The following is a 25,585-nucleotide window of genomic DNA, read 5'->3' as shown; positions in this document are numbered from 1 at the left end:
GAGTCGAGTCTGGTCTACCTATCCTGTTCCAGGCCAACCAGGCAACCAAAAGACATAGCAAGAGACTTCTCAAAAAGAAAACAAGGGGAGGGTGGCAAAACAAAGCAAAGCTTTCTTACCAAAGGATGCAAACCAGGACTAAAAGCATAAAGTGTTAGTCTGCTCATAGTAATTACAGTTGCAGTGAAGGTGTCTGTATCCTGAGTCACAAGTTAACTTGACACCTCCAATACAGACTGTACTTCCTGGAACATGCTGTGTTTGCTGAATGCCTGGCCTCCATGGGTTTTAGTGGATAAAAGTTGAGATAACTGAATGCATTAAGAAACCCAGATAGAGACCCTGAGACAAATCACTAGAGGTTAAGCATTTAACAGAAAAGCTGTTAACACCATAGACAGACAGACAGCAGGATAGCAAGGGCTCCGAAGGGAAATCAGGCCCACGATACTGGAGTGAGAGTCCCTCTTATGTGTCTCTGAGGAAAGGGGAAAAGCTTTATAGTAGGCAGGTTCTCAGATTTCCCAGCAAGGGGAATGCAGAAGGTAATATGTGATACCTTTTGATGTGCCTGAGCCTGCACAGTCTCTTCCTGAAATGAGCAATCTAGGCACCTGGAAGTCTGTCAGCTAGAGCTTCATAGACAATGTTCTCAATATGGTTTATGCCAGTGTCCATGAGGCTGAGGAGTAGGTAGGAGTTGCAGCAGGTACATGGGCAGAAATTTGGTCTGGATTCTAGCAGAAATAAGCACCCTAAAAATGAGCACTAAATGAAAGGACTCTGTGCAGGCTTTTTTGATTCACTAATTTAAGTCTCGGTTTATATCACTTGGACAATGTGTCAGGGGCAGAGGACAGCAATGCACAAGGTATCTTCTCAGCATCTCATCTCCTTTGGAACTGTAGCCAACACCAAAGCTTTAATTCTCCAGGATTCTAACAAGATTCATTACATGGCTGTGTTTCTTTATCTATGAAGCACAGGGAGATATGTCTGTGACCCATGACACTCAGCAAAATGAATGACTTTCTTTTGTTCAGCTCTAAGGAGCAGAAAACATCACAACCATACAGAAAGGGAGGTGTCCTCAGACCATGGTTATCTGACCCGTACAACTAGAATAATCCAGGAGAGTAGTACTAGAAGCAAAAGGTTAAGAACAGCTTGTACCTGACAACAATCGAAGCATGAATGTGTGTGTGTGTGTGTGTGTGTGTGTGTGTGTGTGTGTGTCTAGTTCTCATCTACACATGCCATGAATTTTATCTTTACATGGTATGCTGACAAATGTCATCTTTCAAGGACCAGAGCAGCATCCTCTGGGCTGCTCTTTGAATTACCGTAACACAGCAGTAATAAGAAAAACCCAAGGAGACTTTCTATTCTATTTATAGACAGCATTGTCTATTTCATGTTGGGTGATGACCTAGTGACTGCCATTTACAATCCCTGAAGGGATGTGTAAATAGGTAAACGATTCAAAATCAGGAAAGACACTAGCAACACTAAATAATGATCCTAGGCTCTTAGAGCTAATTTCACCCAGCCTCAACAGAGACCCAACCTTCAAGTGGGTCAAGTAGTTGGAAGACCCTGTTTACACTTTATCATATCTACATATACATGAGCTAGAAAAAAAAAGAAAAGGTAATATTTGGGGAGATAAAAGTCTATGAATGTCTCAGAAATCACCTGAGGAGATCAAATCTAAATAGTCGAAATGTTAATTTTCTGCCTTTTATGCAGAGCAAATCTACTTTCAAGGTGCATGCCTCCTCAGAACACTGCATCAGTGCATCCTTGGAAACTCTCTAAATTCCAAGAAGTGCCAGAGAAAATAGAAATATAAATTTATTCTTCTGTTTTACTGACAGAGTATAACAGGGAAGCCCTGCTGGGGGATCTCTTGTCCTGCACAAGAGCCAGCCTCTGAAACTTCTGTCTAAGTTAACCTAGTGCTGGATACTCATGGGACCCAGTTCCTCCATGAGAACTTTTGTATATATCATCCTTGAGCTAAGCATCAGTCAAGACTGTATAAAGAAGGCTTGGACACCTGCGAGTTATTACACAAATCTAGAGTAGTGAGTACTATTTTTCATTTTCTTTTAAATCCAAGATCAAAGGTCACTGAACAAGTAAACAGCGGAACACAATTCCTCCATGTAAAATTTGCCGTAATCATTACTGCTCAACATGCCATAACCCGTCAAGATGATAGATGAATGTGGCAGCCTCCTAATTTGTAAATGCACCTTGTATGCCTCACCAGCTGGTCTAGAGTCCAAATAGCAATCACTGGATTCTTAAGTGGATGTAGTGGGATTCTAGGCTGGAAGATGGACAACTGTCTTGAAGAATCACGAGATGTGAATAAGTAAATTCTTTTTCAGTTAGAAGAGGGGGAATTCAAGTGAAAAGACTTCCTCTCTGTCCATTATTAAGTTTAAAATGCAGAATCCCTAGACGGACAAGTTGCAATTGATAAATGTCACTATCTCCTAAGGTAATTGTTCCAAGTAAATAATGAGAAAACCGACTTCAGTGTAGTCTTCTGAAGGTAGAGCTGGAACCATAAATTTGTGAAAATGTAATTGCCTGAAGGAGTGTGCTTCAGGGAAGGCCTGCTACAGGAAAGGAAGAAGGCTTAGGAAAAGAGTGGAGCCATGAAAGGCACATACATTGAGCAAGAGAGATACAAAGCCTGAATCCCTTTGTACGGCTTAAGCTATGGGAAAGCCTGGCTTTCCCTTCCTGTGTCAGCCATGGGCCATGCCTAGAGGCAACACCGGGAAGGGGCTGAAAATCCTCAGGCTTCCCTGACAAGTCGGTAGTTTATAAACAGTGTTTCTTACGCAAGAAGGAACAACTGTGGAAGATTCATAGAGCCACAGCAGGGGATGAAAAAAGTATCCCAGCAGAAAGAAGAGATCTGGAGAGTACACCGGGGTTTTCAAGGCTGAGCTCATGTTTCCATGAGCACATCAGTACCACTTTGAACACTACTACGGAGCTGACCTTGGAAATATGCCAACCTACACACTTCCCAGCATTTCCAGTAGTTACTACCCAAGTTCCAAGTCTGACATCATATTGTAAATTCCTCTTGAGGAAAAACTATGCCATTGTTTCCTTCTTATTTCTATCATTTCTTGCAACAGGCTGTGAATGTGATATCTTCTCAGTGTACGACATAGAACAGAATAGAGTGAAACAGAAAGAAATAGAATAGTTTCCAGAAATGATCCAACTCCTTGGAAGAATGTAAGACTCACTATTTAACACATCCCAGAAAATGTGCAAAGTGCCACCCCACTTATCTACATGCTGAAATATAGAACCATACTGAAATATAGAGAGCTACACTGTAGAACTATGCTGGGTATGTACAATGCTTATAACCACAGTGCCAAAGTATCAAGAGGAAAGTTAACACATGGTTCTGTGGAGGAAAGAAAAAAAAAGAAACGGAAATAAATGTTACAACTTAGAAGACTTCCACTCCTACATGCACGCATGCACACGCGCACACACACACTTGGTTTAGCACACCGTTAAACACCATTCTAGGAATGAGATAGAAGCACAACTTGTCATAAAGCAGCACAACTATCAGTGAGCATTAATCACTAATAAGCAGATTGCATCATTTGTGTGATGAATAAGCGTTGTCTATGCAGAGAACTCCCCTTCAAAAGAAATTTAAAGCCGAAGATTCTCAAAAGTCAGCCTATGCAATCATGTGGGAGAGGATCATTTCGCACAGGCAAGTTCTCCGGTTCGGGTTCCAGAAAAATCTGACCTCCACTCTCTCTCCACAGACTGTTAACAGTGGCAACAACAGCCAGCATTCAGAGTGAGCTCAGATGCTCCAAGCACACTTCACATGCACTAACGTTTAACATCCTAGTGCTGTTGTCGCCAGCTCCAAGTGACAAAAGAGAAAACTAAGTCACAAAGAACACATTTTTCACGGTATATCACAGGAGAATCTGGTTCCCAAGGATGTACTTTAAACCGTTGTTCTGTGCTTGGTGCTTACTACACATTCTCAACGCCACGCCCACTTCTTCCCAATGTAGTCTACCTTAGAGCGGTCTGTGTATAAAGACCCTATACTAGTATATTAATTTATGTGCTAGCTAATGTCTATTTGTCCCCTTCTAAAGACCAGGCTCTCATTTCTCTCTGGAAACAACAGCCTCTCCAATTAGATGTCTCTATTTGGTTTGGGATGAAGCTGTCCCAATCCTCTGCTGTACAAATGGAGAGGCAGTCCATGCAGAATATACTGGTTAGTATATTCTCTGCAAAGATTCATTGAAGGAGATACAACAGCCATTGACAAAGCAGACTAAAATGTTCCTTTCTTTTCTTTCCTAATCTTCTTCTCGTCTGTGCTCAATTCACACAGTTTGGCCCTTGCTCTGAAATACACAGGTCTGTATAACCTTTTTGTTATTGTCGTTGTCATCATCAACATCATCATCTCTCTAAAAATGAGACAGAAATCCACATTACACACACCCCCTCAATCACAAGTCAAGGATCATAAAAGTCATAGCAATAAAAAATTCTCAGCAGTGAAAATAACCCCTTACTATTTCAATCAATTGTGCACATTTTTGTTACAGGTAAATTTGAAACTTAATAGTACTGTTTTTTTTCTATCTGCCCCTCCCCCAATAAAAGCTATTTCTCTTGTATTTTATAGCACTAGACTTTGTCAGGCAATATACTTTTACTCTGGCCTGGGGCCTGAGTGCATTTCACTCTCTGGTCCCTTTATGGGGAACAGTTTTATAGGTTTGATACAGAATGAAAAGTTTGTTTCTTGAAAATGGTAGGTATAACAGAACACCTCACTGGATTTTGACAACTATACAACAAAGTAAATCTTTTCTGGTTTGAAAGGTGATCAGACAGCCCAAGCAAGACAGTGATAAATATATCTGGTTTACTGGTGATACATCTTGAACCCAGTTTGTGGTACAAAACAGACTTGTCTATGGCTTACTAGAAAAAATGTAATTAAAGCAAAAAAAACACTCAGAACATACTGTATTAATACATCCCACCAAAGTATGTGTAGTCTTCTCTATGTCCATCAATATGTTTCCATGTTGGCATTGAATTTAGATATCCTTACAAATTGTCTCCAAGAGTGATATGAAGGTGAAAAAAATCCTTACCTGTTTTACTCATTTTTTGGCATTTCTGAGAGCAAAATGCTTGATAGAAACAACCTACAGGGTGAAGGGTTTATTTGTGTCTCACACTTTCAAAAGTATAGTTCATCATGTTAGGAAGCAGAAAGAGCAGAGTAATTCACGCCAGCACAGCCAGGAAACAGAGAGAGAGAGAAATGTCAGTACTCTGTGGGCTTTTCATTTCTCGGATGATGCCACACATGCATTCAGTTTGCTCCTCCCTTCCCAGGAAGTTGTCCTTAAACATGGCCTTACAGACGCTCCTAAAGGATGTGTTACTATCCCTTATGTGTGCAGTCAATGAATATTACAGATCATTGCATTTCTGCATGGAGTTTCTACCACGATTCCTCTCCCCTTCTACCAGGCTATGAGCCAAGGAATGACTCAGATTCAAAATCTGTCCATCTATCACCAGCTTCTTTCCTTTGGTCTGGAGATAAGGAGTTTGGCAGGACTTTCCTGAGCTTTCTGACATTCAGCTGCCTCTTGTAGCTTAAACACATGCTCACGTGATGTGTGACAGGAACGGACTGGCCAACCCTCCTTTCCCCCACCCAGCACAGAGGCTCAGGGATGAGGGCTATACCGTCTTTCCTCCTCCGTTCTTGCTCTGCACATTAGTAGGGAAGAAAATGTCAAAGGCTTCAGATGCTGATGGTCCGGCCTTCACAATCATACTCTTTAACCCGGCAGAGCAAACAGGAGATTCCTAGTATCTCTCCAAGGGTGTTTGTGTGATATTGCCTATGTAAAACTTATTTGAGTGATACTCAAAATCACCCACCAAGGCCAAGGAAACAATTGTTTCTCTGATTTCCTAGGAAAAACTACTGAAGTTCAGAGCCTTTATGTTTGCACTTTCTCTCTCTCTGCTGAGCCTACATTTTCTTTATTGGATAGCATAACTCCTCAAGGGCCCATTCCACCTCTGTTGTGCTATAACTGAGCCCAGGGAGTATGCTATGCTTGGTGCATGCAATGCTAGTGGATAAGCTACATCCTTGGCCACAGTCATCATTTTCTAAGCAAGAGAAAGAGAGATGAAAAAAAAAAAGAATTTAAGGTTTGTTTCTGCCATTGCAACTTCTGTTTTTGAAAACAGTGGCCAGCGTTGTTTTGATTACTTCTATCTCCCATGCCAATCTGCAGAGTAGAAAAGAAGAAACAGTAAGATAAAAAAAAAAAAATTAAAAAAAAAAAAAACCTCTAGTACTTCCTTAAATTATTTTTAAGGCAGAACTGTGAATGATAACACCACCATCGTATGCAACTGAAATTGATGAGTCGTAATGGGCTTTCTGTTCACCTCAATTAACAAATATTAGTGAATGTTTATTCTTGTAACTTTCTGTTCATCTCCTTTATTTTCAGCATTATTCATTTTAAGTGATTCCTAAGTTAGCATGATCAAATTTTCACGTAAATAGCCTCTCCTGAAGATTCTAGATTGGCTACACTACAGGGAAACCTTACATATAGAAAAAAAAATATATATATCCAAATAAACAACCAAGGAAATTAGCCTTCCAAACAGAATAGCATGTTGCTTAGCCAAGGTAATTTCTTGAGAAAAACAACAAGAATCCTTTTCAGAACTCATTTCCTCCAGTTGCTTTCAGGAACTGTTGAGGAGTCAGACCAGAAGCCTCACAGCTTTATGGTCTCCCTCATGGTGCTGTAATACCAGCTCGGCCTTGTCTGTTTCTGCTGAGCTCACATTTATTTTTTTCTCTTTTATTGGATAACACAGCCACTCGCTGGCTCATTCCACCTCTTTGCTCCACATCAGTTGCTAAGTCTGCCAATTTCACCTCATAGGGATTTTCCCATGCATCTCCATTCCGACAGCACTACCCTGAGGCTCCATGGTCTCTTACCCAGACTGCCAGTGTCTCTCTCTGAACTGACACTGCTCAGTGGTTTCCTTCAAATCTCCCTTCTAGACAGTCACCAAAGTGTCCTTCATCTATTAGTTATAGAGAGTTCATTACTCCAGCAAAATAAATGACAAGAAGTAGCTTGGGAATGGAAGGGTTAATTTTGGGCACTAGTTTGAAAATGTTCTATTGTGACCAGAAAGATGCAAAGGGCAGAGCAGCTGTGGCTATGGAAGGGAGGAGCAGGAGGCAGCTGATAACAGCATTGTGTTCCCAGTCAGGAGCAGACAGAGATGAAAGCCTTGGCTTGCTTTCTCCTGTTCACCTGTCTGTTTGATCCAGGACCTCTGACTGTAAGATGCTCCCCACATTCAGGGTGAGTCTTCCCTCTTCCATTAAATCTCTCTAGAAACATCTTCGCAGACTCACTGAGAGGTCTATCCTGGCGTGATCCTAAACCCAGTCAAGTTTTCAATGAGCTTTAATCGTTACATCGCCCAAAACAGAAGTCCAATGTGCTGCTTCCCGATTTAACGTTCATCTAGGCTACATAGCATAACCTTGTCTGAAAAAAAATATAAATATAAATAAATAAACAACAGCAAAAGGGTTTGTTGGTGGCACCTGGTCACACGTTTACTAGGATTCATAGACCTTCTTGCTTGATCTACCTGTTAGGTCTCAAATCCAGGACAAATAGGCACAAAAGGTATCTATTAACATGCTCAAGCTAATGCTGGTCAGTCGTCCCAGCATCCCTCAGTCCCCACCTTACCTGGTTGCTATACCTGGCTCTCTACCCTAAACTTCTGTAGCCCAGGAACTGGGTTGGGCTTTCCTTCCACCAGTGACACTTTCCTACATAATCCAGCCATTTAGCTTTTGCAACTTTTTGGCTCTTTTGGCCTTCTGGTCTCTTTGCCCCATGACCTCTTGTCTCCAGGCTCTTTCCTCTCTCTTTCCACCTCTCCTCACATGGCCCAATCCAATGGGCTGGTCATGTCCACTCTGGACTCTTTTCAAATGTCTCTGTGCTCTTTCTTATATCTATAATAAAAGACCTCAACCCCTTAAGAGCAGTCATAGCCTCCTTTTTATTTCTTCTTTGCATTCACTGCCTAAGCATCTACAATTCCTTTTCATCTTTATGAAGAATTTTGTGCAGCTATACTTTTATACACGGAAGGATTCTCCAGGAAAAGAGTTAGAACTTTAAGTCCAGAGTAAACAGAAGTAGGACCCTAACATGTGGCACAGACCCTAGCATCCTCTCCACTTCCACCTACCCTGTGTTCTCCACTGTAGGCTGACTGACATTCACATGATCACTCAGAGTACCAACATCAAATGGCCCAACAAGCAAGGTGGAAGCTCCAAGGTCCTTCATAAGCCACAAGATGATTCTCTATCTAGCTGCTTTAAAAATTATAGGCTTTGTGCTTACCATTTTTCCATATTTTGTTTTATTTGTGCTTTGGGTTTTATTTTATTTGGGTTTTTTTTAATGTTATAGCTGTTATTGTTGAGACAGAGACCTCAAATGTAGTCTAACCTGTCCTCAAAACCTCTATCCTCCTGTCTCAGCTTCATGAGTGCTGGAATCAGAAGCATGTCTCACCACACCTAGCTTTCTGGTTTGTTCTTAAGGATTGAACTCCATCAAGCAGATGTATCATGAGAATTGACTGAGAACTAAATAGTTAATAAGAGGTATTAGAGACTTAGGCTACATCTAGTAAATTCCAGTTTGATGCAAAATGTCATCAAAAGAAGCAAAAAAAAAAAATGTCCTTCGAGTCACAGTCAGCACGAGAGGAAAAAAAGCATAGTTTTCATTGCTCGCTAAGAAAAAGGGGTAGCATTTTCATAAGAAGAAATTGTCAGATGTTTATTAAATAAATGAAGCATAAAACAAGCTTTCCTGTCATTCATTCACCCATGCTTGGAGTTTAATAACTAGCATTTATCCTGTGAATGGAGAGTTATATTTGTATCCAAGAAGAAAAGCTCCCAGTCTACACTGGAGACGTTGAGCTTCCGAAAAGTCTCCAATTACTGAGGAAATGAGCAATTTGCTCTGCCATTTCACAGCATTACTGTGTTCCTTTTGATATCAGTATTGACGGGGGTGAGAAGAGACTGGACTGGGCAAAGAGAACACAATGGAGGAAGAATGATGGCAGGAGAGTGGAAGGGAGTACCAAGTCCTGGCAGATTAGAACACAATGGAGGAAGGAGGATGGCAGGAAAGTGGGAGGGAGTCCCAGGTCCTGGCAGATTAGAAGAAGACGCAATACCGGAAGCTACAAAGTGCTTCCCATTCACCACCATGCTGGAATGACCTAAGGGATTCCTCTGCATCAGGATGGGATGAACATCCTGATAAAGACAAATGATGTAGAAGATAGAGGAGATTTGGGAAAGCCCTTCACTGTCTTGATAACAATGCAATCCAATCCATGTGTCATATAGGGGAGCAGAAGATTGGCATTCAGAAAGTGAACTGGTGGCCTGCTGACAACGTCCAGGCCTCTATATAGGTCAGTAAGTATGGTGTTAACAGATTTTTTTTAATTAAAAAGTAGGGGGAAACTGGGAATTGGGGGATGAGCAAGAAGACAACAGAGATGCTCAAGATAATGAATTGGCATCTGCGTGTGGCCAGACTAGCGGATTGAGTCTCGGCCCCTGCGGAGAATAAAAATTTCAGAAACCAAAGCTGTTGTATTGATAGCAGCCTTTGTGAAACTCTGAGCCTGAGCACTGTGGCGTTGGACCTCAAGCACACAGTGGGTTTCATTTAGCTCCTTTGTGCCTACACCCAGGGTAACCGATCTCAGGAAGGGACCCTCAAGGGCTGCCTCCACAGAATGTCCACAGCACACAGAGCAGTCAGTCTAGGGGAAGTATAAAAAAGGAACAGACCCAACAATGGAGTGACTTACTGATCTAGAAGTGAAAACGTACCCAGGCTCACTTCTGATCATCCAGGAAACATCCCAGGGTACTTTAAGAAAACCAGGAGGACAAAAGAATGAGGCTCAGTTTTCAGGCCTATAAGCCCAAGGATTGCTGTGTTCTCGTTATTATTGTAATGTGACTTTCAGGGTTTGTACCATTTAAACCATGTGAAGGATTCATAAAATAATCACTCTGTAGTCATTGTCTTGGTATCTAATGTGAGCCAGGAGCAAAATCTGTGGCCACTTAAAAATTTAAAAATCCAAAAGAATTTTTGGGATAATTAAACAGATCCTATAATTTTATGTATTTTTTTTTAAATCCAGGGCTGGGGTATATCTTCCATAGTGGAATACTTGCATAGCATGAGAAAAGGCCTAAATTGACTCCTCAACATCAAAATTTTATTTATTTATTTTAAAATCTAAAACTATACTTTGAGCCAAGAGTTAAATCCCTAACGTTGCTCAGGAAAAAAAATGAATAAAATAGAAACTGGTATTTACATTCTGAAATGGGCAGAAAGTAACTTAAGAAAACAACCCATTTGAATTTTGTATGTCTCCATATACCTTTGAAGATATTTCATCAAGGAAAACCAGGAGTGGCTCTGACATTTTATGATGTCCCCAATACATCACTCAGCATACACCAACTAGAGACTGAGGTTAGCAGGAAGTACCAGCTGTATCCACCTAGGTCAGTCCATCTTTCTGTTCACTGTAAACGGGAAAGGTTCTATGTTAGCAGTGTCTCTAACTCCCTTCTGTGTAGGGCTTTGGCTTTCACTTACATACATACATACATACATACATACATACATACATACACATATACACACACATACACACACATGCACATACACACACACCAGTCTAAACTGTAAAGAGCAGCTGAAGGCCATAGCCTCCTGTCTACCAAAAAGACTAAGACTGATAAAGTATTTAGCACACGTAAGATGCTATGGGTCCTTTGGCCTATGGAGTTTTCCATTTCATCTCTTGTGAAAGCTTGGGTCCAACTACAGAAGACATGGAGCCAGGAGCTTCTAAGCACTTTGGAAACATCAAGCCAGGACCATCAGGCTGCATTGGTTGGTTTAAGCACTATTTAAAGTGCACATGATTTCTTCTATAAACACTTGATACCCACTCACAGGAGCATCTACTATTGTAAATATGAGGTAGACTTCAAAACACATATGAAATTTTACAAAGCCTTTGAAATCATAACATAGTATGTCTTTGTGTGTGTAATAGGAACAAACTGATCAATCATGATACATCATAGTAAAACTAGGTACCATGACTTTATGCTTCTGTTCTCCTCCTCACCTTATCCAAAAAGTTAAATAGTTTTAACTCTGCCACCTGTTTCAGATGACCAGTTGGCAGTATTCTGTTCCTACTTTTTTAAATTGGATATTTATTTACATTTCAAATGCTATCCCCTTTCCTGGTTTCCCCTCTGGAAACCCCCATCCCATCCTCCCTCTCCCTGCTTCTGTGAGGGTGCTCCCCCACCCACCCACTCCTACTTCCCCACCCTGGCATTCCCCTATACTGTGCCATCAAGCCATCATAGGATCAAGAATGCTTCTAATAGTTATGTTTGCATTTGTAAATTTAGAAAATCAAAGACCCTTCCCCCTGAAAGAAAGAAAGAAAGAGAAAAAGAAAGAGAAAAAGAAAGAGAAAAAGAAAGAGAAAAAGACAGAAAGGATGTATGAAAGAAAGAGCCTTTCATTTTGATCTTGAGTAGTTCTTGCAACTGAGCCTTACATGGCAATATACCCCCTGTTATGTGCACACAACTTTAAAAATAATGCTGGTCCAGGGAGATGGCTCAATAAGCAAAGATGCTTGCCACAAAACTTGAAAATTGAAGTAGGATCTTCAGAAACAACATGGTGGAAAGAGAAAACCAATTTCTGCAAGTTACCCAATGACCTCCACACATGCACTCATGCACTGTCTATCTCTGTGTGTCTGTCTCTCTGACTCTCTATCTCTCTGTCTCTGTCTGTCTGTCTGTCTGTCTTTCTCTCTCTCACACACACACAGTAAATATGTAAAGAAAATAAAACTAATAAGAAGATTGCATCACAGAAATGAAGCTAATCAAGGTACTGCCTTGAGTATCCTCGAACACTGGTTGCACAACACAACTGCTAACACATTCCTTAAAAGCTTGAATCTCAAAGTAATTTTCCACCATGTGCTCTCTATGCTTGCATGACAATATATCCCTGTAAACAGTGGCTTAGAGCAATGGTTTTGTTTGGTTCACAAGTCCATAGGTCATAAGTTAGACACAACTCAATTTGTTCTGTTGGTTTCTCTTAAGTAACATGACTGACTGCTACTTAATTAGCAATAGATCAATTAATTTGTGCCTGTGGTAATTCATGTGACAGTAGTCATTCATGGCCGGGGTGGAGCTGGATAAGTTAAAGTAGTCTTAATAGTCTCATACTCATGGCCATTGGTGCTGATTGGTCAGCAAGGCCATTTGTCTCTGACAGTGCAGCTCAGCTTTCTTCACAGATCCCAGGCTTCCAGGACAGGAGAAGCAAGCAATCTGTAGTGTATATCCTTATACCACACTTGTCAATACTGGAAAACCAAGATACCTGCCCAAGCAAGTCAGGATAGAATGTACCATACAAGGCATGAATAAAGGAAGCCATGATTCAGTGGGGCCATTACTGTTACCATCTTCCATCAGGTTCCATCAAATACAGAATTTGAGAAGGCTGAGTTGTTCATCTTGTCAATTGGATCACTTCTGAAGTCCATCCTTTACTTGCTAAATTAAAGAATCACTCATTCCTAAGATCCAATCCAAGTTATTGGGGCCTCTTGGAAGGAAAAACAAAATATCTTTTTGATGAATTTTTTAATGTTATTGCTGACATTTATTCTTTTCTGAAAAGGTATGAAGAAAGTATATAGACATGCATGCATGCACCTCTGTGTGTCTGTGTGTGTGTGTGTGTCTGTGTGTGTGTGTGTGTGTGTGTGTGTGTGTGTATTGTGTAAATGGCCATTTGGTGCCTCTTAGTGGTAGAAACAAGAAGTATCGTGATGCTAAGATAGTATTTCTTGATGCCTGGATTTGCTCAGCGAGCTGAACCCAGAACAACATAAGGATGAGCTCCCATCATTAAACTTCCAACCTTACTACCCTTTTCATTACCATGATATCCAGGACACTTCTCCTTTGATGCTGCCATTGAAACAAATTTCTGCAATCATCATTACATGTTCCCTGTTTCTATTCCTTGGCCTTCTAAATGACGTCTTTCTCTAAGCTCCGACTTGTACTCTTTGCCCCTGGAGTGGCCATCTCCTTGCATAATTTAAGGGCAATAACATTCTTCCGTCCTCCTTTTGCTATCTCATTTCACTGTACACAGTTAAGTTACACAAAATAGATTTTGTCCAAAATGTTCAAAAATTTCTCAATCTCTGAATTTAAGATGGAATTTATCACTTAAGGGCCCTCTTTGCATTTTAAATATTTGTTCCACAACTGAATTCTTGTTGAGATAAAAAAAAAAAAAAAAAAAAAAAAAAAAAAAAAAAAAAAAAAAAAAAAAAAAAAAAAAACCTATTGCTTTCTTTTTATTTGAATAGTTCTGGGTGGTGGATCAACTAGAAATTCCTGGCTGTGGGACTGAGAATCATATGGACCGCCTTCTTTTTGATGGACTCGGCCTGGTGGAGTCCTGAGGGAAACTGTCATTTCATTTCTGATAAAAATTCACATTTCAGCCCACATGTCCAAAACTTTCCCTGTATCCACTGAAACAAGAGAGGACTGAGAGCCAGTTTATTTCCTAAGAGGCCAAAGTGACTTTCCCTTCACAACACTGGACCTAAATTTTAATTGTTCACATATTTTTAAAACATTTTTCCTCACAGATTGATTTTTCACTATTTTGTGTGCGTTCATTTCTGTGATCCAAAAGGCTACTTGGCATGTGTTAAATTTTGAAACCATACTCTATGTTCCTGAAAATTTCAGACAGGAGTTTAAAAGGATACCCTAGAGAAAGCATGTTTCAATTAAACCTCCACCATTTTTTTTCTAAATATATAAAGTAAAGACTCAATTCATTAAATAGGGGAGGGTAGGTAGTTTGGCAGCTCCTCAGAATGCTGTGCGGGGTACGGGACGGAAACAGAGCACTCAGATAATGTCCTAGTTTAGAAGAGAAAACCGTCCACACGCTTTTAAATGTACATTTGCAAATGAGAACATAGATTTTTGTCATTGCTACCAAATAAAGAATTATGCCAGCAAACTTCTACATGATAGCCTCACTAATTTAAGCATGAACCAAATTTGGAGCGTAAAAAAAAAAATGTTGTGGAGAAGGAAAGCTATTTAACCATATGTAAAAAGGAGAGCATATTTATTACACAGCTCAATAACAGTGTTGGTATAAGTAGAAAATTCACTTCCGTTAAATATGCAGAAAAGTCACATATTTCTATGGCCTGAGAACTAGGGAATCTTCATGGCCACGTTAATTTTAGAAGTCACCCCAGGGATGACAAATATTTTTAATTGCAAAGCTAGGGGACTGATGGGTGATATTGTGAACAGTGCTTGTAAGCAGAGTTCATATGTTACATGGACACAGAGCCACAAGCCGTGCCGACAGTGCATTCACATCCCCAGGGAAACAAAACAGAAAGAGGGTTTGGAAGAAATCAAGCAGGAAGTAGACAGGCTGATGTGAAACTGGGGAATGGGACCAACAGGGAGTTCTGAGGACCAGTTCTTACGTAAAGTGGAATAAAAGGGACAGAAGAAATTGAAAAAAAAAAAAATGTTGACTACTCTTGTTCGGTTTTCTTGGAAAGAAGACAGAATGACACACTCCCTGTGTCATCTACTGCTTAATAAAGCAGTCTGTACCTAACTCACTTCTTTTGGCTTCAGTGTAACATTGTCCAGAACTGAGTTTTTTGGGTCTGAAGTTCAATCCACAGACTCGGGTCTATAGACAAATCACAATGCTAGATTTTCCCTGGAACTATTAAGTAACAGAAATACTACTCCTAATATTATTTTGTGTACAATTTGTTTATGTGTATATAGGCTGTGTGTTATTTATGTGTGTATTGTTTACGATGAAATGTTATTATTTAAGTGCTCTCAAAGCGTAATTACTTTAAAATATGAACATTTCAGTGTAGAGTGCATGACAGGTAGTTAAATGTATAAAAAAATTCCAAAAGCTAAAGAAAGGAAAATGGAAAGGTGCTACCAAAAACTTTAATTAATCATCAGGGACCCTTTGACCACTACTGGGCTGCAATGTCCAGCCTAGATGTGATGGTAAGTGTCCATTGTTATTCTAGATTGTTAAGCCATGTTCGGTTGATGTTCCGGGAGGCCTGCTCTTTTCTGAGGGGAGGAAGAAGGTGGGTGGAGAGGTTGGGAAGGGCAGATGGTAGTGGTGGTAGTGGTGATGGATCTGGGGAAAAGGGTAGGAAGGAGTGGGGTGAGTGGGTGGGGAGAGGCTGGGAGGAGGGGCGGGAGGGGAAACTGTGGTCAAGACGTAATATATGAAAGAATAAAAAAATTAAAAAAGAGAAGTGAAGGGAAGAGAAATGTACTTGACACAAACAGAAAACATGGGAGATGATAAATTTAAATGTAACATCAATAAATTATAAAGCAGTCTCTCTCTCTCTCTCTCTCTCTCTCTCTCTCTCTCTCTCTCTCTCGTGTGTGTGTGTGTGTGTGTGTGTGTGTGTGTGTGTGTGTTACTTATTAAAAAACCCACTCTAGCAGAGAGACAAGAGGAAAAGGTCTCGTGTAGGCCAGTTTAGATGGCTTCTCATTACACATCTGAGGATGATGATGAACTGACCCTTATAATACCTCCACCTCCCAAGCACTGATTAGAGATGGCACCTGGAATCCAGCCCCAGTTTCCATGCATGCTACACCATCACTGTACCTAGTAAGCTACATCAACAACCCAGAAACCCATGTTCACTATGAGGACATAAATGGTTAAAAATGTTAAAAGTCAGAAAAGGTTATAAATACTAGAGCTGGAGAACACCAGGAAATAAGAGCTGTTATTATAATGGCACCAAATAGATGATAGAGCAAAGAATATTACGAGAAATAATAAAAGTCATTTCCTCGTTATAATGAGGCAATTCATCAAAAGCACAAAAATTCCAAATATTTCTGCTCTATTAACAGGGCTAAAAAACACGATGCAAAAAACTGATAGAACAGCAAGAACAAATAAATACAGAGGTATCCTCATAAATTTCAATACTCTTAATAATTGATGGGTTCATTTGAATTTAATTTGTACACAGGTTAACCTAAAACATACTTTTCAAACTTTTTATAACATCATTTCTAAACAAGATTATTATGCCTACTTTGTTTCCTGAAGTAAACCTATTTACAATTAAATTATTAATTGCAGGATTTCTTTTCCCCAATATCTCTAAAACTCAAAACTGCTAGTGACTTTTAACCCATCCCTGCAGAAATAAAGGTTATAACTATAGCGATATGTTCACTGGGAATTTGCACCCAGTTATAGTCTCAATTTGCTCCAGCTACAATTATAATTCCACTTTGAAATGCTATGTGCAGAAAATGGTGGTGGTAACAGGCTTCTGGAGAGAGAAATAAAGTAAGGGACATCTGATGCTAAAATCTGTATTTCTAACAAAATGTAAAGTTACATGAGACTCTTTATATACCCTGTGCACTTTCCTAGGGAGGCTAGATAAATCTTTCTCCTAGATCTTTGATCTTGCCGATTATACAACATTTACACCCTCAAAAATATTTCTCTTAGGGCTAGAGAAATGGGTCAGCAGTTCAGATCCCATATACTCTTCCAGAGGACCAGAGTTCAATTCTCAAAATCCTGTCAGGGGGATCACAACCATCTATCATTCCAGCACCATGGCAACTGACTCCCTCTTCTGGACTCCACTGGCACCTGCACTTATGTGCATACCCATACATAGGCATGCACACAAACAAAATTTCATTTTAAAATATTACTTTATTGTATTCTATTTTGTAGTCTCTGAATAGGACATGAACTGCACACAGTAGGTAGATGCTCAATGAATCCACGTAAGAGATTAAATCAAAGACATTGCCTGTTACATTTTTACTACCATTCTTTCTGATGGTAAAAGATCTCTCTCAACTTAAGAAATGGAGTAACATTTTCCAATAGATCACCCACTAATATGAATGCATTTCTCTCTGATGATAACCAGGTGGCCAAGTGTGATTCTGAAGGAACTTTGCTGTGCCAGGACCTGAACTGCAATCTTAATATTCACAGAGCTTCTTTTCCCACATCACTTCAGTGGCGAATGCAATAAGAATTCTACATTTGCTTATAGACAGCCACGCTGGAAAATGACATTATTTGACCACTAAACCAGATTGTGAGTTTCAAAGCAAACTACTACCATTTTTGATGTTCATAGTCCTTTAAATGTTGTTTCTCTTGTTTCTCTCAGGTCTCCTGTTATGGCTGGAGGTCTCTTTGCAGTGGATCGAAAGTGGTTTTGGGAACTGGGTGGCTATGACCCAGGCTTAGAAATCTGGGGCGGAGAACAGTATGAAATCTCTTTTAAGGTAAGACACCCAGATCGTCCTCACTCCATTCTTACAGGCAATTCTGTTAAAAATTGTCACTTTTCTTTGTGATCTGTGTTGGAGCTATGACTCCCAGGAGACCTTTTTACAAGAGAAGCAAATTCCTTCCCATGTTATAGTGAGAGACACAGGCATGCTGTGTGCAAAAAGAAACCATTTACACTCCGATTTATAGGTGAACAACTCTACATACCTACACCAACTGCTCCCCTGGCAAAGGTATTCATCCTGGAGTGCTTATAGCATAAAGGACAGGAGAGTAAAAATGAAGGAGACAGAGGTCAGGTCAGTGGAGGTCTGCCATTCATGGTTAGACAAGAGGGTGCAGCTGAGATTTTGGTCTTACCTAGTTATAGCAAAACTCCTTGAACTGATAATAAACTTAATTTTAACATATCAATGTTACAGTGAAAAGCAAGTTTTTATGTTTTGTTTTGTTTAATTTTATTTTATTTTGAGACAGGTTCTTAACTATAGTCAAGCTGGCTTGAAAGTATATAAACCAGACTGGCCTCAAACCTGTAGTAATGTGCCCCACTCATGCTCTAATGTGTTTAGGATTTCAGATGTGAGCAGGTTAGGGTTTAAGGTGTGAACAGGGTAGTCCAGGTTAAGCAGGTTAGGATTTCGGGTGTAAGCAGGTTAGCTACAAGCAAGCCTTGTACTTATTTTATCTGGAATTGCCCATCTCTCCACCTTCCTTAGTGATCAATTCTCAATAAAATGCTATGCTTTATCACATACATCATATATGTATATATGTATGTATGTATGATATACATATATGTTTGTGATTTAGTTTCAGATTCATGACATTCAAATAAATGACAAATTACAACATATGAGAAAAGAATTAAAGTCAAATAAACTGTGAGAACTCATACTCTAGCTTGCCAATATGATTTTTGTAATTCAATCTTATAAAGAAAAGAAAACTTCTTTTCTTTCTCTCATTTTAACCATTGCTTATATAGAAGCAAAGGCTGGCTCTTGTGACATTGCCATATGGAGACCTCTTATGTAAGTCAGCCTTTAGTGACTGCTTCCTTTGCAGAGTCCAACAGTGCTTGTTGCAAAAAGAAAGTACACCCTGAACATAATTAAAGTCAAACCTAAGCATACAGCTACGATTTTTAGAATCTATGAAGAGTAAGAACAAGCTGGTTTCGATGAGACTGTAACACTAAGTATTAACAGAACATTATACTTTCCTCAAGGAGTTACAAAATAAGTATCTTTGAAAGAAACAGAGGTGTCATTGCCGGCTGCGGGACATCTAGAATTTTCTGTCTCACCTTTAAATACCATTTACTAAATTGGTGTATTTTTGACCCACTCAAACATATAATTTTGCATCTAAAATATTTTTCTGACCGTTTTAGATGCATTGTTTCACGCCTTTGGATCTGTCAGTGTCTTTGGGTCCCTCTGTTACGGCAGCTTCTTTATGTCATGTTGTAGTAGCTATGCAGAAGTTAATGCAGCAGTAATCATCATTATACCACAGCACTGTATACTCCTGTATTAGCTGATTTGAAAGAAAATAACCTTAAAAGGTGAACATTATTCCTCCATTGTACAGATGGAGAAACTTACAATATTTTTTTTTTAGATTGGGTTTCCTTAGGCCTTAAAGATTAAATATAGACTATACTTTCAGAGATTGTATTTATGGCTTGTTCAAGATGAAATAGTTATCCATTACCACTTAGAGATTAAGATGCTCCATTTCAGCCTTATTGCTAAGACTATAATAGACAGGAAATGGATTACCACTTGTAATAGTTTAAATGAGAATCATCCCCGTGTGTCAGCTTTGAAGGCTCAAAAAGTCCACATCTGTTTCTACCTTGTGCTTATGGATTAAATGTGACATCTTTGTTCCAGAGTCACGCATGCCTGTCCCATGCCATGTTCCCCACTGCCAGGGTCACAGACTGTAACCCTCTGGAACTGTGAGCCTCAAATTAAATGTTTTCCTGAATAAATAGCCTTGGCCATGATATTTTGTCACAGTTATGGAAAATTAACTAAGACAACATCCAATCCCTGACCACTCCCATTCTCAAGTTAACTGTCAGTCTGTTGGCCTTTGCCTAATGAGTTCTCCCACAGACGCAGCTAACAACCTGGAATCAGTCCCTGGAACATATTTTTAAAATAAATAAATAAATAAAAGCAGAATGCAGTGGTGTCTATCCGTAACCCCAGAATTCCTAGGAGGTTAAAAGAAGAGCACTACCTGGAAGCTTGCAGTTTAATTAGCCTATAGACAAAGCATAGATAAAACATTTTAAGATAGAACATTGTATTTAACCATGCTATTTATAAAAACCCCCGCATCGCCGTCTTCTTTATTTCTACCAGACTTGGAAGAATTCATTTATTTTTTTTTGTAGTTCAAGACAATGCTGTGATATTCTCTTAATTTGTGAATGCCTGAAGTTTAAAATGTTAAGAGAATTTCTAATAAGTGAGAGATGACCGTCTTTGAGTAACTGGCTATATGATAAAGCAAGATTGCCCTTGAAAAATCTGAAGATTCTGGATTGCACACTTGCATTCTAAATCACAAAGGTACATTTTTAGGCAAACAGAACTTTCATCTCAATTCAGTGTCACTTGGACCTATCACATCTCTTCTGCATGACCCAAGATTTTATTACCCCATTTCCTATGTTTCAATTGTCTGTCATTGTATAGGATATAATTGGAATGCAGTCCTGTCGTTTTTGTCTAAAAACCATGGCAACCACATTGCAAGTTCAGAACTGAATTGCCCTAGGTTGTTTGGTTGGGATGATAGATTCTTTGGTGACAGTTATGTCTTAGCAGGGTTCCATTTCAGACATGTCTCGTCATTCTTCTTGGTCCTGTTTGCTGACCTTGGGGTTCCTGTCCCTCACTGTTAGTATTTATGAAGTAGATAAATTTGATCAGGTTCTTAGCAGACTATGCATTGAAGCAAGAGTTTGTGCAAAAGTCATCAATCAAAGACATTAAACACAAATAGCCCTATGAATCACAATAAAAAGAGAAGAAAATCAAACATCTGATTTGATTTTTTTGAACATATTTTATAAATCCTGATTAATTTTCAGTGCAAAGAATTATAAGGTCCAAACTAATGAGCATTTAAAATCTGTGAAACAAGGGTGGTTGATTGGCACTTGCTGGTGGCGTTTTACACCTTAATACAGAAACTGCTCTAAGTTGCAACTTAAATATTAGCGTTGAAAATACTTCTGTGAGTGGTCATTGTCAGATACCTATGCTGAATGTTTACCCTTTAAAGAATCACTTCACAAAAGTTTCCGAAAAGTGACAAATGAAAATATTTCTAGAAAATTCTCTCTCACATGAAGGGCTGAGTTTTTGGTCAAACACAACCCCCTAAGTACCTTTCCAAAAAAAAAAAAAAAAAAAAATGGGATTCTGACAGATGAGTAGATTTTACATTAGAGTGTAAAAGCCAAACAGTATAACTTTTAGGGAGTTTTCTCAGGAAAAGAAAGGATCTGCCCGCATTGAACTCAACAGTCACATTTTTTTTTCCTCATGGAGCTGGATCCCTGTGAAGCTAGGCATCATCCAGCTGTCTCTTAAATCATACCACACTACCCAGTTGCCAGGGGGAGAAGGCAGCACTTAGTCAGTTTTTCGACCAGCTTTTGTTGAGCATCTCATTTCCACTAGGCAATGTTCCAGAGATGCAATGTGTAGTTGCCACAAGAAATGAGGGGGGAGACAAAGGCAGGTGAGTGTTATGGACCAGCAAGTAGGTCACGTGGTAAATAGTGCTGAGCCTGTGAACCTGTCAGTCTCAAGAGACTTGCTAGTGCTGAGCCTGTAGGCGTGTCTCAGAACCATGCTGGAGCTTCCTCCACTCCACCCTCCCAGGATCAGTTCCCTCTCCTAGATCACACTTTCCACTTCTCTCTGCCAAGGCCACTGTCCTGTAGCCTTTCTTAAAGGAACAATGAGAGAAGCAATCCTTACATTATACCTGTGGGTTTTGTAAAATGGCAGTTTCTATGTTGGCATATTAGGGAGAGAAATGTTGCTGGGGTTTTATAAAAATAACCAAACAGATGAAAAAATATGCTAAATATAAGCATACAAGTTCTTTGGTTTACAGGGCTGCCATATAGTGACTGACACATCTGAGGTTTTTAAGGACAATATTCATTTATTCTGTGACCCTTCACAGTTTATGAAATGTCTGTATTCAACAACCTGTATTCTAAAAATTCTAACCATTCTTCTCTTCCTGTGGTGATAATAACTACTATGTGGTCCCTTAAAGAGAAAAAATAATGAGTTTCCACTTAGAGGTCATTGTATTTAATTTCTTTATCCTATTCAACACCAGTGAAAGATTTTAAAAGAAAAAAAGGGGGGAGGGAAGCCCTCTAGTTCATAATTGTTGAGACAAGTCATTATCTAGTTAATATCAAACAAGAATTCAAAATTGGTTTTTTTTTTTTCATAAAAATCATTAACCTATTTTCTCTTAGCTGAAAATTTTTTAAAAAGAAAAAAGGCTAGTGGCTAATTTTAAGAAACAATACAAATTCTTCCCATGGGATGTTTGTTAATGTGAGATTTGACATTCTTCTGATAATTTACTGTAACACAGAATTTTTATTATTATGAAATTTAATGGCTATTCAAGAAAGATTAAGTATAGTTAATAGGACTAATCCCTGAGCCGAGAACAGTCATTTCTTTATTGAAACAAGGGAGTAGCAATTACTTAGGGCGACTCATTACAACAGATAGACCAGCCTTTAACCTTATATTAGAACTTCACAGGACAAATACACAGTTTGTTATATTTAATGTGAACTCCAGTGCCAAAAGTGATCATCAGAATAACTACATATAAAGTTTCCTTACATGGCATATACATGGCATGAACATAGTCTGTTCAGTCTATTTCTAACTTAATAATTGAATGTTACACAACTGCAATTGCTTTACAGTTTTAAGATGCAAAGGGACGGTCATCTTAAAGGTCACTTAAAATTAAAAAAAAGAAACGAACAATAAACAAAACATCCAGAATTTCTCCTTAACAAAACTCTCAGATATTCTACCTTCAACCACATCCAACTCTTGGGGTCTGTGGGTCTCAGTTCTCCAAAGTTTGGCCACGTATGAGGGAAACCAAAGACTCTTTACTAAAAATGATAACAACAGTTGGTGTGCAATGCTTCGGCAGACTGAGTTTGGCACAGTGATGGGTGTAGGCCGGTTCTGAGAGACGGATTTCACAGACATCCTATTTGCAAGGTTATTGGTGAGGCAGGATAATAGAACAATATTCAATATTGTTACCAGCCCTGAGCAGCCAACCACTGCTGTCTATAGACAAGTAACAGTTAACATAATTCATTTTCATAAAATGTGTACCACAACACTGATACAAACTAGTCTAAAGTGTAGCTTTGTTCTCATACAAACCCTAAAAGGTGATGGATAAGAAAAACTCACAGTTTTCAAAAGATGACTAATGGGTCTTTTGGCCTGATTCTTCAAGAATTTCATAAATATATACAATAAATATGATCTTAGCCTTACCCTATTTCTTCTTTATGTGCCCCCAGATTTCCCCTAAATACATTCTCCTCTCAGTTACATGTCCTTTTCTAAAAAACCAATAAGCTAAGTCCAATTAGTGTTTCAAGACGGCTCATGAAGTAGCTGACTTTGTCAATAATGATGAAATGCTGACAGTTTAGGAACTTAAGCAAGATGTCAAAATAACAACAGAAGAAAATATAGCAGCTAAAATATAATGTAACAGAAAAATAAAGCCTACTCCTGCTGAAATGAAGGTTATTAGAAGAAACAAAAAAAGAAATAAGGTATTCTGCAAGCATCCAGGAGCGAGGTAGAGAAAGGGGAATAAAATTAGATTAAAAACAAATAAGTTAAAAAATTAATAGCAAAATTATATCAGCCTTAGGAAAAAGACTGAAATTAAAATGTAGTCTGTCAGAACACAGGAGACACAGCTAATACAGCATTCAGAAGAAAAACCAAGGTTGGAAGCATTTATGTCTCTATAAAAAGAAAGAATAAAAATAAGAAAGTAAACAACCAAACCAAGTTAAAAATTAAATACACCAAATAAAGTAAGGGCAGAGATAAAGAAGCACAGAAGGAACTTAATAATTTTGAAAGCCAAAAACTAATGGTGCAAGAGGCAAAAGTAAGTAATTAGTAAGAGAAATAAATATAGAAATGAGTATAATAACTGTGTATAGTAATTGACCATGAAATGTGAATAACTGATCAGAGAGTACACTGATTCTATGCAAATAAAATTAATATAAGCAAGATGAATAATTTTCAAGGAAAATCCAAGTATACATTATCAGAATTCCTTGCTAAGGATCCTACAGCCAAATCCCACCAACTCTGTTCTTCTTTGGGTGCTAAATTGGGAGAAAATCTGGAAAGTTACCTCGACTTGCTGACAGAATCTAATTCTGCTACTATGGGCTGAGAACACTGTATGATCTAGCGAACACACTCAACTCGTGTGGACCACACTGCCCTCCCTTGCCAGGGGCCTCCACTGCAGCCTCTCCCCACGTGCCAGCTTACTGCTTCCAGGTCATGAGTGAAATTTTCCTCATACTTCAAAATCACCAGATCTCTTCTTTTGGGAAGAACCAAGTCATGGCTCATTTGTGAGTATCAGACTCCCCTCCATAGGGTAATTTCCCTACTGATTAACTCAGGGCTTCTGAAAAACCCCCTTTACTTTATTAGTATACACAGGTGTAAACTTCCATCACACACCCAAAGGGAAGAGATTAAACAGAGACCTCTTTACCTGAAGTGGTAACTTAAACACCGTCTTAGAATTCTTCAGGCCTCACAGACCAAGACAATGAAGATAGGAGAAAACCATCAGAAAGCTGCCTTTGCCAAAAAAATACAGTGCCAGCCTTCATTACTTCTTTAGAAATTCTTTTTCTAAACTATTAATGAACACAGTTATTCAGGTTTTTTGGATTTTGTAGGTATTTTGCCTTGGAATTTTGGAGAGCTTTTTTAAGACTAGGTCTCACTGTGTAGCCCAGGCTGACCCTCCAACATGCTTGAAATGAAAGGCTTCTTGTTGATGGGGCTGATACTGGTGGTGATCATTGTGGTTGTTGTTGTTGTTGTTGTTTTATACTGACCAACCTAGAAATTTTAACTATCTATTATTCAAGAATTTTTAAAAAGTTCAATGTCTGCCTCGATCATAATCTGAAATATAACCTTAAAGGAATATGAAATAAAATAATAAAGAATGTGAATACTAAAAAGAATCAAACAATTTCATTTTACTAAGATATAACAATAGAGAAACCTATTGGAAAAGGTAGAGAAGATATGTGCAAAAATAAAAATAAGAAGATAAATATTATTTAAATTTAAATTTTTTATGTATATGTACATATAACCTACCACACAGTACACAGTAATTGCATAATTACATATACAACATATGGAAAATTACAAACATAGGTAGTGTCATAGGTAAATATATTCTAAACAGCATAATACACAGATTTATTAGAAAAATGACAAATAATAGCACACTAGTGTCACTAAGGGAATGGTTTCCTAGGTCCCTGTCTTCATGTTTCCTAACTTCTTAAATCTTCCATTTCCTAATACACTGGCAGAAAAAAAAAGCCTACAGTTTTAATTAATACACATTTCATACTTTCTTTATAGTTCTTTGAAAATACAAAATCCTCCAAGTTGTTCATAGTTCTATAGTCCTAAACGCAGGAGATATTACTGAAAGATGGAGTATGAAAGATGCCAAGAGTAATACAGCCAACAAGA

The 25,585-nt window shown here is 38.8% G+C and overlaps 1 protein-coding gene across 1 annotated transcript in view; it reads left to right on the top strand.

The window, feature by feature from the left end:
• The window catches only part of Galntl6 (polypeptide N-acetylgalactosaminyltransferase like 6), a 1,047,155-nt gene that overhangs the window by 926,572 nt on the left and 94,998 nt on the right, over positions 1 to 25,585 (top strand). The window contains exon 8 of the mRNA XM_034520732.2: positions 17,590 to 17,707. Coding sequence (XP_034376623.2) covers positions 17,590 to 17,707 — 118 coding nt within the window. The remainder of the gene's footprint in view (positions 1 to 17,589; positions 17,708 to 25,585) is intronic.

This window comes from Arvicanthis niloticus, chromosome 16 (genome assembly GCF_011762505.2).
Source record: "Arvicanthis niloticus isolate mArvNil1 chromosome 16, mArvNil1.pat.X, whole genome shotgun sequence".
In the NCBI taxonomy this organism is placed as follows: domain Eukaryota; kingdom Metazoa; phylum Chordata; class Mammalia; order Rodentia; family Muridae; genus Arvicanthis; species Arvicanthis niloticus.
The sequence above is the reverse complement of the archived record's forward strand: the minus strand, read 5'-3'. Positions and strand labels throughout refer to the sequence as shown.